The 12,704-nt window shown below is 40.4% G+C and overlaps 1 protein-coding gene across 1 annotated transcript in view; it reads left to right on the forward strand.

The window, feature by feature from the left end:
- Nucleotides 1-432: 432 nt before the first annotated feature.
- GTF2F2 (general transcription factor IIF, polypeptide 2, 30kDa) overlaps nucleotides 433-12,704 on the forward strand; it is a gene marked incomplete at its 5' end in the record, with an annotated part of 17,746 nt that continues 5,474 nt past the window's right edge. The window contains 2 exons of the mRNA XM_009877078.1: nucleotides 433-532; nucleotides 10,877-11,020. Coding sequence (XP_009875380.1) covers nucleotides 433-532; nucleotides 10,877-11,020 — 244 coding nt within the window. The remainder of the gene's footprint in view (nucleotides 533-10,876; nucleotides 11,021-12,704) is intronic.

Consider the following 12,704-nt stretch of genomic DNA (forward strand, 5'->3'; position numbering starts at 1 on the left):
GATCTTTACTGTGCTCTGGGAACCAGCAGAGGTGGATCAAAAAGCTTTTTCAGCCCTTAGCTGAGTAAACTGGGAGATTCTGGGTTCATTTGGGTTGAGTTTGACCTTTTTAAGAGCAAGGGCTTTTCTTCCACCTGAGCGTCAGGCTTTCGGAATAAAGTTTGTGTTCAGACATGGGTTTTAGTATCTTTCCTTCACAGTTGCTTGGGTTTCAGCATTTCAGTAGCATGTGTAACTAAAATTCAAAGTGTCCTCGAGCAAAAATAGAGTATGAAAAACTTAATTCAGAAGACTGCATCTATTTCGCCTTACGATTTGTTTGCAGCTAACCTTTGATAAAGGCCAGTTCATACTTGCAGATTTTTAGAATTCATTTTGAGTGTGTGCTTGTCTGAACTTTTTGTTAATTCTCTTTTCATTTTCTTTTTGCAGATTACAGATAGAAGAATCTTCTAAACCCGTAAGGCTATCTCAGCAGCTGGACAAAGCCGTAACCACAAACTATAAACCAGTGGCTAATCACCAGTATAATGTAAGTAGCTTTCAATATTTTCTCATCTTCTCCTCCTCAGGAGAAGTCTGTCTCAGAACTCCAGAACTGCTCTACTACTGTCCTGCAGCTCTTGCACACCCAGTTGGTCACTGTTTTTTTAGAAATGCTCCTTGTTACCTGGTTTCTTCCAGATTTTGTCTTCTGTGGATCTTCTTTCTGTCTCAAGACCAGTATCATCCTTGGGGCCAATTCTAATTCTCTGGTGTTACCTGCTGGAGGACAGACCACCTTTACCCAAGCCCTTTCCAATGGCTTTATTAGGTTCTTCCTCCAGTCTTTTTTTTAAAAAAATGCTAATTTTTAAGTTTAGGGATAAAAGGCAGTTCTGGCTTTGTGCTATGAGATGTGGAAGCTCTCCTTTGAGCCAAATAAAATATCATATGGAGGTGGGTAAAAGACATGAAAAGAGTCATTAATTTCCAGCCCTTTGCAGGAGCTGACAAGGAGTAGAAAAGAATAACAGCTGATAATTTTTCACAGTTTCATACCCTCATAGTACATGTTATTTGCATCATTGGCTTTGTCAATATTACACCCACATTACTGTTCCAGATCAGATGATGTATATACAAACTATAATGTCCTTTTTCTTAAAGATCCTCTTTGAGTAATTTGTATGTATGCATATATAATTGATGCTGCTGCTGAATGTGAGAAACGTTAAGTCATACTGAAAATGAGTCACTGTGATAATCACTTAAACTTTTACACTTTTTATTAAGATTTTATTTACATAAAACAAATTGCAATATACTGGATGATATTTAAGTGTTATTCTGAAAGGCAGTCTATTTCCACAGGACCAAAAATAATTGTTTCTCTCTCATGGGACTGTTTTGTAGTAGTTACTGTTCAAAGTCTGGTCTATACATAGATGATCGTACTGATGTAACTGTTTCAGCTGAGGGAATGACATTTAACCAAAATAGTCACACTGGTATATCCTGCTATGTAAATGCGGTTTTCTATGATTATATTGTTTTATGATGCTACTCTTATTCTCCTTTAAGTCTGGAATAAGCTACAGTGGTGTACAGCTTCTGTTTTTAGTGGGATTCGGTGCCATTTCCCTGACACTAGCGTAATTACGACTGATAATTCAACCTGGAGACAATCTCTGAATCTTTATTCCCGTTGCAAACTGCTGTTGTCGTATCATTACAGAAATCAAAGTCTTGTGTGAGATTTGGAGGTATAACCCGGACATAACCAGGTTTCTTAAAAGTTATGATGCTCTTGGGTCCTAATTTTAGTGCTTTTATGGGTTACACAGCTGTCCATGCTAATAGAAATCCACTGGCAGTGTGTTTACTTTTCATGTCTGTCTTAGATGTTTTGATGGGGAAAATCTAATAGGACATACTTGTGTTTGAGTCACTCTTGGCCTTGTCTTGACTCTTAAAGGCTCAGGCCCGACTACTTTCTACATCATCTTTCTTTTCATTAAGTCTTTTATTAAGATTGAGGTTAGGTGGCTGAAAGGACGTACAGCTGGGAGAACAAGTCCATGAACTTTTTGAACCTCTCAGTTAAATTTTTCTGATGTTTTCAAGCAGCAGTCGCTTTCTTAAGACTTGCTGCATTGCTTATAATCATACAGCAGCTGCTGGGGACAAGACTTTTCACAAGAAAGAAAGAAGAATGTACAAATTACTGGACATGCTGAGACAGTCAGTCATCTTCTGGGGAGTTTCTGGGGAAAGAATGACTATTTACTAAATAAGAAAGAAAGGGATAACATTTCCTGAGGAAATAGGTCATAGAGTATTAAATGGGGCTTAAGTGTGGCTGCCTCAAGTACCACTAAATGAACATACAACAGGAAGGAAGAGGGAAATAAGTTACATGTGTATGGGAAGTAGCAATAGCTTGTTTGAAAACAAGTATGAGGAAGATGATTCTTTTTTTGCAAGAAATTATATTAAGCCTACCTTTTTATTGGAAGAAATTGCAGTTCCATTACAATAGATGCTAGGATTGTAACTTTGCTTTTTTTCTCTGGGAAAGGGACCTTCATTTTCTTCATTTTCTGTTGCACATGTTTATGAGGTTGCAAAGTTAATATTCTTGCAACTGCAATCTTTCTGTGACTTAATTATTTTTCCTAATGCAGCAGAAAGGTTCTCTAGTGGTCCTGGTTCCTCCATCAGAGCCTTCTTAGTGGTATCCCCTCTTGCCGCTCTTGTGTATCCTGGAGGTTGGTACCTGGGCTCCAGGGGATGGGAAAACCTTTAAGATTTCTTTCAAACATCTTCAGGTGGAACTTTAGATTTTGTCTCACTTCTCCATCACCTGTGTATATTAGCTGTCTACTGAAGCAGTGTAATACATCGGTTTCAGTATTAATGATACCTTCAAGAAGGCAATTTTGGCAGCTTTTCAACAACTGTAGCAACATCCTGGGAAGGTGAACAAAGAGAAATTGATTTCTATATGAAGTCTTGCGGGGATAAACTCACAGCTACACTTGACAGCTTGTTCTAAAATGGTCCTTCCTTGAAATCAAATTGCATGTCAAATTTTTTTAAGTTTAAAACGCACATTATTTTAAAGAAATTTAATTAATTTATGGTGTACATGTGTTCTGTAGTATGATTCGCAAAAAGCACTTTAAGCCTCCTGCATAAAGCATCCTGTTTTCAAAGAAAACTGGAAGGAAGATAAATGAAAGGCAGCATTGTAACTTACTAAAAGTGATGTATTCACAAGACAAAAAGAAGAAAACAGCAATAGATACCACATTTGTGGGTTTTTTAATAGCACTTCACAACGTGTTCTGTGTTTTTAGACAAAAATGGGAGCTGTTCCTGAAGTCGGAGGGGAAGGCTAGGGTGTTGCTAATTAAATGGGGGCAACTGGGATGCCAGCTGCAAATAACCTTTTGACAGAGGAAAGGTTTGATATTCAGTTTTCGGTGCGAGTTGATGTTGTGTATTAATAAATTAAGAGTATTAGACTATTCACATTGCATTTGTTTAGGGAATGCAAACACTTCTCTTGATTTACTTTAGCTCATCCACAGAATGTAAAATAGAACCTCCTACTCGGGAGAGTGTATTGAGGCACTAAAATGACAGAGAAAGAAGAATGCTGGGTGGACACTACAATTTACTAGCAAAAAAAAAAAATTATGCTTTAGTTAGAAAACTTCATTCATGTTATTTTCCAGGAGACTGTTATTTGTATAATTTTATACAAATAAAAGATTTCATACCCAGGCATGAAATAGTCCTGTGAGAGACATAATGGTGAGAATTTCTTTATTGTTACTTTGGTGGTTTTTTGTAAAAAGCGTCAATTTTAAAGCAAGCAGGGATTTTTTCCTCCAAATGGAGAAGCTTGCTGGCTAAGCACATTTCCCCTAGATGTCATTTGAAGTGATACAAACAGTTCCATGGATTGTTTGTTGTTGTCCTCAGAGATTGTCCTGAGAGTCCCAGTAGCTTTTCCCATTACGCCTGTGTTACTTACCCATTATTCCCACAGCATGGCCGTGTACAGAAGGAATAACCTCAGTGCTTCGCTCTTTTCTCGCTCCTTAAAAGTGAAAGAAAAACCAGAAAAGGAGGAGGTCAGTTTCTTTCATCATTTCAGCTTGACCTTCCACCTGAGAAGGCTGCAGTTTGTACTTTCTTGTTCATTTTGGTTTTGTTGTTTGGGGAGGTAGAAAAGTGCGGAAGCGTTGGTAAGAACAAGCCTAACGCTGCTGCTGGGACAGGGTGATGCAGCCTATAACCTGGATGTCTTCATCTTTCACCCCAGATCTTCCAACCTGTGTATTCTTGAGTCAGAGAAAAGTTGCTAACCTCAAAACCAAACATGTAGCTCTTTACACTGAGAAATGACCTCAGATGTGTGCAGGAACCCAGAACCCAGTCAAGCATTGCAAATAGAAACACCTTCATCTCTCCTGCCATCTTCTAGACTTCATAGAATCATAGAGTGTCAGGGGTTGGAAGGGAACTCTAGAGATCATCTAGTCCAACTCCCCTGCCAGAGCAGGATCCCCTAGGGCAGCCACACAGGAACTCGTCTGGGTGGGTTTTGAAAGTCTCCAGAGAAGGAGACTCCACAACCTCTCTGGGCAGCCTGTGCCAGTGCTCCGTGACCCTCACAGTAAAAAAGTTTCTCCTCACATTGAGGTGGAACTTCCTATGTTCTAACTTAATCCCATTATTCCTTATTCTATTGCTGGGCACCACTGAGAAGAGATTGTCTCCTTCCCCTTGACCCCCACCCCTCAGATATTTGTATACCTTAATAAGGTCCCCTCTTAGCCATCTCCTTGACCTCTAAAGTGCCACATGCTTTTCTGGCAGCTAATTAAGGCTGGATAATCCATCTCCTCCTGTTGTAAAATGTTAACATAAGCATGTATTCCAAACACTTTTTATGTCCCTGGTACTGGTCTCCATAAGCCAGTGTCTCAAATGTAATAGGACTCTCTTGAAAGTCCAATAGAGTGTTGTGTACTGGTCTCCACCATGACTTGATCACCAACTGCACAGAGAAACTGGAAGATTTTGTGGATCCCTGAATCAAAAAAGGCTGAAAACTCAGACTGAAGAAAGCCCACTGTGGTTAATTGCAGTGGCTAATTAGAAAACTCTGCTTCAAGGAGAATATGGTGACAATGTCTTGATTTTTGAAGAGGACTCCATAAAGTTCTAGTTGTTCTTTCCTTCCCATGTAGTACAATATCCTTACAGGACTGGTAATTCCTCTGTTTGTCCACCAACTACCACAGGAAAAGAATCTGAAGCAGTTTTCAAACAGGACCAAAAAATATTTATTGTACCCAACTAGATTAGATTATTTTTAATAATGCTTGAATTGCTGTTGTTTACACATTTTCTTCTGAAAACATATCAGGGGTTAGGGCTGGACTGGCCACTGGACAAATGAGAAATAATCTCTGTTAACCCCCCTTCCCTCCCAAAGGGGAAGAGAAAGGGAATAAGAGAGAGAGACTATCAGTTGGAAAAGAAAAGTAAAACAGCTTTAATAAAACAATAACCGTAAAAAAGAGAAGATAATACTGTTTTTAAGAAAATAATGAAATATTGACAAATTTATACAAAACCAATATCAAAACTCCGCGGATGAATCATCACTACACTGCAGGGCAGGCGCCAGGGAAGTCTTACACCGGACTCAGTTGTAGATGGGAACTGTATTCAGGAGCTGAATTCAAGAACTCATGGACCAGGATCAAAGAACTGATGGAGTCCTCCTCAGACACTGGCCGCAGAAGAAGAGAGCTTAACCCTTATGATACCTCAGCTTTATACTGAATATAATGTACGTCGAATGGAATACTTTGTTGGTCAGGTTTGAGTCACCTGTCTTGTCTGTTTCTTCCTGGACGTGCGATCTTTTACTTCCTTGTGACCCCTCTTACTACCCGGCACCCCCAGTGTGGCACACAAGAGCCAGCAGTGACCTTGGTCACTGTAGGAGTGAGTATAAACAAGAGCCTTGCTGCATACCAATCCCAGGCAGGAATTATAAACATCAGACTTTGCCGCTTCTAGTAGAAGACACTGAAAAGATATCCTAGTGCAGTCTCTTAAAAGAAACTGAGCTGAAAAGCAAAAGCACTGAACAGAACTGGTTCTGTTCTAACTCAGACCCGGACAAATCACAGTGTAGCATGGCACTGTCTACAGTTTTGTTCATGCTGGGTATTTTTGCTACTTCAATTTCATTCCACGTAAAATGATGATACTAACATACTTCATGGTGATCGTGTGACAGTGGGGTTTACCTGTGACTCTACAGTTTACAAAGCAAAGTATTAGTTTTCAAACATAAGTGGTATTAGAAGATAAAAACCAAAATTATTCTTGTAGATGGAAATAAGACTTCCAAAACATACAGTGCTTTGTAGTACTAGCATGACATATCAACTTTAGACAGAGATGTAACATACCCATGTATTATTAAGACCAAAGGGTAGGCTTCATACTAAAATAAATATTAAAAGCGTGTCTTAAACTCTGCATACTTCATTGTCCTCGGGATGCACCCATGTCCTTGCAGCAAGTCCCTTCACCATTGCACTGAGTTAGAACTTTGATAGTCGATGATTGTTCTGGAGGGATGGTTTCGCTGGCAGGAAAAATATAAAGCGCTCATCAGATATCTTAGTAAGTTCTGAAAGTGTAAATTAAAAGCATTTTTAATGCTGCAAACTGACTAGCGTCAGATCAGGTGAACATCAGATGCAAAGACCTTTCTGGCAATCAGTTGATTTAGCATATTGCTTATCTTGCAGGTAGCACTTCCACACATCTCATGCTTCGTCCTACATTTCCTGCAGCAAGGGGCCAGTCTCCTCCTACACCCCATTCTTTGTCCTGTTTCTTTTAGGTGCTTCATACAGAAACCCTTGCTCACGTTCCAGAACATAGGTAGAGCTGTAGGTCTCAGTAGACTTGTAGATGAGTGAGATTTATCCAGCTTCTCCAGTACTTGTATGACTACGTGAACATAGCCCAGAGAACTGGCCAATGGCTTTGTTGGTGGAATTGTAACCAACAGAGACAGGTAACCCCTGAATGCACCCTGGCCATGCTGCTTGGTAAAGAGTTTGGCTTATGTCGTATTATGGAATGTCACATCCCACCCAGCAGCAGGGGACAAATGACTTAGATTCATAATACCCCAAAGGAGTGGACAATGATGAGACAAGTCTCAAGGCCCAAACACAACCATTTATTAATTTGTAACAACGTATAGATCGGACTCAGGATAATCGGCTTTAGTTACAAGAGACATTAGGGCAGGCAGTATACTGTAACTTAATGATAACCAGGAAAAGACTAGCTATACCACAAACTGCAGCAAGCTGTGTCTTACTTAATGATAACAAGGAAAAAGGACATATCTAAGGGAGAGACCATGGTGTCATAGAATCATAGAATGGCCTAGGCTGGAAGGGACCTTAGAGATCATCTAGTCCAACCTCCCTGTTTTGGGCAGGGATGCCACCACTCTACTAGACCTGGCAACACATGGGGACCGAGCGGGAATCGAACCCGCGACCTCGGTGTTGGTCCTTGTTGCCAGCACCGTGCTCAAACCACTGAGCTAACTGGCCCCCTATATATATATAATAAATAACTGGCAGTATTATGATTACAGGACAGAAACTAAGTATAAACTAAGCGAGCACTATGATAGGCCTTGCATTACTTAGTGAGAAAGGGGAAAGGGAAAGGGAAAGAAAGAGACAGGGGGAGAGGAGAGAGCGGGGGAAAGAGAGACAGAGCTCACCGGTCCAAGTTCCTGCATTGGTCCCACCAATGAGGGTTCAAGGATGCCGTCATCGTTTCTTCTTCTCCTGCACTTTTCTTCTTGGTGTCTTCATCTCAGTCTTCTGTCTGCTTTCTTCTGTCTCTTGCTTCAACTACTTTCTGTGTCTAATGTCCCTCATTTATACACACGTTTCTGCAGTATGTCAGGTAGGGGATCAAGGCACTTCATTGTTTTTGATAATCCTCACTAGCATGTGTGATTGTCCTATTTCCTTGGGAGGTATGCTACAAGACAAGGCCATCCTGCCTCCACAAGATTACCTGATATCATGCACATGTTCGGGCACCAGGGCTGTTTGAGGCATCTGTTTATCAGATCCCCTCTACCACATTCCATTTGGCATTTATCAGTTTGCCACACAGGACCAGAAACCGGTCTTGTTTTTTGACCAAGCTGCGGGTTTGTAAAATGACAAGAAATGTTAAGGCAAACATTCATGCATCTGGCTGCTACAAGGCATCATAATTTTCTATTGTATTAATGGATCCTGACTGTATTTTGGGTTTGTAGTTTTGAAGTCTGTCAACTGAATAGATTTGTTCATATATATTTCAGTGCCATCACTGTTCTGTTTCATGTGTTTACAACCAGATGCAGTCTCCTGGCATTATCCTGCATAATGAAACTATACCAGTAAAGAAACAGAAATTGAATATACAACAGGGCTTCCAAAGCTTACAACTAAAGCCTTTTCAAGGTCAACAGAGGCTCCTAATGAATTGTCTGTTGGACTTGCAGAAGCAGCAAATGTTTTGGTGGGCTGTTGTTTGTAGGAAGACCAATATCCTAGATTTATGTTCTTGCTCTAGTTTCTGTGGTGTAGCGGTTCTGTAGATCATGGCAACCAAGATGATGTGCTGTGAAGCTGTTTTACTTGATGCTGCAGTTTGCTCTTGTTGCAAACCTATTACTGTTTTGAAGATTTAGGGATTTGTGCATGCAGAGGTTAAAGAGTTAAATAATTACACTGAAGTGTATTAGCAAATAAAAATCAATTTTGTGGGCTTGTGTGGAGGGGTTGTATCTTCTAACATAGAGCTGGAAAAGCAGACGAGTATATTTGGTTGCCCAAGCCCATCTTAGGTGTTAAGCAGAAGCAACAGGATTCAAGCTGCAGGTTGGGAACAATCACTCTGCATTCAATTTAATGATGTACATCAGTTTCAGAATTTGAAAGAAAAAGTTGGCTGGCCACAGACCTGTGAGCAATGGCAAAGGTACTGCTAGTCTCTGGCCACTTTGGAACAGATACCAAGAGACCGGCTATTTTCACTCAGAGAGTAGGAGGGAGGGAGCTGGTGAGGAAACATAGGAAGAAATAAATTGTGCCATACAACTAATCTCTCTTCTTAAAAATAAGGTTTTTAGTATCCAGTAGAACTGTGAATTTTCATTTTTAGGCGTCTTTGAAGGTCTTCCTTTTGAAGATCAGAGGCAGAACAACTCCTGTACAAAGTCATCGCACTGGCAGCCAGGTGTATGTCCCTTATTGATCGTGTGCGTCTCTGCTGCTCTACGTTGTGCAGCTTCAAATTCAGCCACGCAGTTTGCCTGAAAGCACTTGATGTTTACATTAATTATGTCAACTTCTGGGCCAGCTCTGTTGGTTCCAAGTAGCTTGATGGTTTTCTGGTATCAAGGATGGGTGAGGTGATGTACTGGCAGATGTTGCAGTTAGTTCTCAACACTGGTGCTGGTCTGTGCGAATCTTGCTTCTGATGATGAGCCTGAGGAAATGCAGGAAGCGTTTTTAGAGGTGATAAAACTCTCTGCAAAAATATCTGGTCATCTTGTGCAGATTATAATACTTCAGTACTTTTTAATATGCACTCTGAAGTAGAATAATGTGTGGCAACAATGAGCTTCTTCTTGCTTGGAAGGGTGGGGATTTTTTGACAACCGTAAATTTGTGTGCGCTACTCAGGCTTCTCCTGAAGAGATCCCATCCATGTCCTCAAAGTGTGTCTTCACTTGGTGAAAACTGGTTTTATATTGAGAGTGTTTGCCTCGGGTGCTGTTTCTGGAGCAGATGAAGCAGCGTCCAAGGGCCATCTGAGCATCCTTTGGGCAGGTGGCTGTTACGACTGTGAATGTAGCCATGTTGGTCATTGGATTTTCCTGAGTATGACAATTTGTATGTTGTTTGATATTTGCTTCTCCGTTCTCTTCTCCCAAGTTCAATCTCTTCTCCCAAGTAACAAGCAATAGGACAAGAGGAAATGGCCTCAAGTTGTACCAGGGAATCATAGAATGGCACAGGCTGGAAGGGACCTTAGAGATCATCTAGTCCAACCTCCCTGTCATGGGCAGGGACGCCACCTCTCGACTAGACCAGGCAACACATGGGGACCCAGCGGGAATCGAACCCGCGACCTCGATGTTGTCATTGTTGTCAGCACCGTGCTCAACCCACTGAGCTAACTGGCCCCCTAAGGTTTACATTAGGAAAAATAACTTCACTGAAATGTTGTTAAACATTGGAAGAGGCTGCCCAGGGAAGTGGTTGAATCCCCATCCCTGGAGGTTTTTAAAAGATGGTGTAGATGCGGCGCTTTAGGGACTTGGTTTAGTGGTGAACCTGACACTGCTAGGTTAAGGGATCAACTCAGTGATCTTAAAGGTCTTTTCTGACCCAAACAATTCAGTGTTTCTGTGGTTCAGAAGCTGATATCAAAAGAGATAGAGTGAAAATACCATCTCAGTTTGGATTCCTGTACTAATATTAATTCTCACACATCATGCAGGCTCTGTTTCTCAGGTTTTTTTACTGGGCAAAGCAGAGATACGTATCTGAAAAGCTTATTGTACTGAGGACAAAATTCTTAATTTATGTTCCTAAAAGAACATTTGAGTGCTCAAAAGAAAATTTTCCAGATGAAAAGCACTGAGTCATTGAACAGTATTTTATTAAATAGAAGAGGGGTTTTGTGTCTTAATGTTCAGCACTGAAAACTACACAGCATTACCTATGAATGTCTTTAAAACCTGTTTTGTATCTAATAGATTGAATATGAGAAGAAGAAGAAAGAAGATGGAAAACGGGCTCGTGCTGATAAACAACAAGTGCTGGACATGCTTTTTTCAGCCTTTGAGAAACATCAGTACTACAACATTAAAGACCTGGTGGACATAACCAAACAGCCAGTGGTACGTACTAGTAATCTTGCAATATAACCATTTTTGATAGTTAATATTAGCTATATTTTCCATATCCAGAAGACAGTTTAATATATACTACATGCCTTTGAAACAGCTCTCTAGATTTGTTTTACGACAAACCATGAAGGATTTTTAGGAGGTGTAGGATGCCAAACACTGCTGTGAGTATGCTTCTTCTTGACAGAAGTAGTTTAAGTAACCTAAATGTTCTCTATTTAAGTTTGCATTAATACTAGAAACCAGCTTTTGTAATACTCTGACATCTCCCACGCCGCTTGTGGCCTCACTGAAGTAACAGCCTAGTTCTGCTGCTGTGGGCAGTAAAGAGCTTGTGTGAGTGGTCAGCCCTTCCTTCAACTTCTGAATTTATTTTTTTGCTGTAGCAATAAGGCTTGTTCTTTTTCTATGGGTCTAGAAAACTGTGTTTCATGGAATTAGTATTAAATGCATGCATTACCCATGTTAGGAGCTCAGGCATCATGTCAACATTCCCAAAAATCACCTGATTTCCCTTATTAATAGAATAATTTTTAGGCTAGGAGTTTTGAGATTTGGTATTTGGAATTAATTTTGATTTATTTTTTTTAATACTATTTTGGTACACGAACAAGAGAAGCATTAAGACTTGTGCTTACGTAGCATCTGACAGCCCCTTTATCTATGAGCCTAAGTTTCCATTTTTTTTCTCTTCTTCCCCTGTTCAGTCTTTCCTTGAGCAGACCAGGCAGGAGCAGGGGGGAGACAGTGACACGTGAAGTACCTTTGGTGCTTTTGATGTTTTTCACTGCTGACTTAGATATCTATCCTCAACCCAGCTGCAGTTTTCAGAAAACTTAAAGGGACTTAATTATGTTTGAATCTAAATGGTGCAACAAGTTCAAAAGTTGTTAGAGCTAAGACCAGAGAAGGAACAGTGACAGCTGGATTATGGGAAAAAAAATTATCCCTCTGTAAAAGAGGGGAAAAATGGAATTGCTTAGTAGTTTTGTTCACTTCATCTTTAGAATTAAGTGGATCTGTACCAGAAGATTTGTATAAGGTGCACAGTCTGGTTAAGAAGCTGCACAAGGATATTACCCAATTCAAATCCAGATAGATTCATGGTATTCTAATACCTTGGAAGAAACTAGTTGGATAATGTATTTTGTGTCTTCTGTTCCATTCATTTATCTAGTGAGTCAATTCCTTATCTGTGTGAAAGGGAAGGTGTGTGGATCATGGGAGCTGAGAAGGAGGAAGGAATAAGAAGAAGATACAGAGGGAGTGGCAGGAAAATTTAAAGATTTATTTTTTTATTGTAAGGGATAGGCGTAACAGTCACTCTCTCATGCTGAATGTAAGAAATAGTCAGCCACAACTCCCACTTAAGCTGTGAGAGAATTTTTCTCCCTCCTGTGATGCGATACCTGCAGCATCCCAAAGGAGTCTGGAAAAGCTGTGCTTCTGACACAAGATTCCGCATTAATTAATTACTTAATTAATTAATTAAGAGGAGGCTGAGGGGGGATCTCATCATGCTCTGCAATTACTTGAAAGCACATTTTAGAGAGGTTGGTGCTGGTCTCTTCTCACAGGTAATTAGGGACAGAACCAGGGGGAATGGTTTCAAGTTGCAACAGGGCAAGTTTAGGCTGGACATTAGGAAGAAATTCTTCATGGAAAGAGGGGACAG

The sequence above is a fragment of the Apaloderma vittatum genome, unplaced genomic scaffold, assembly GCF_000703405.1.
Source record: "Apaloderma vittatum isolate BGI_N311 unplaced genomic scaffold, ASM70340v1 scaffold1229, whole genome shotgun sequence".
Taxonomy (NCBI): Eukaryota; Metazoa; Chordata; class Aves; order Trogoniformes; family Trogonidae; genus Apaloderma; species Apaloderma vittatum.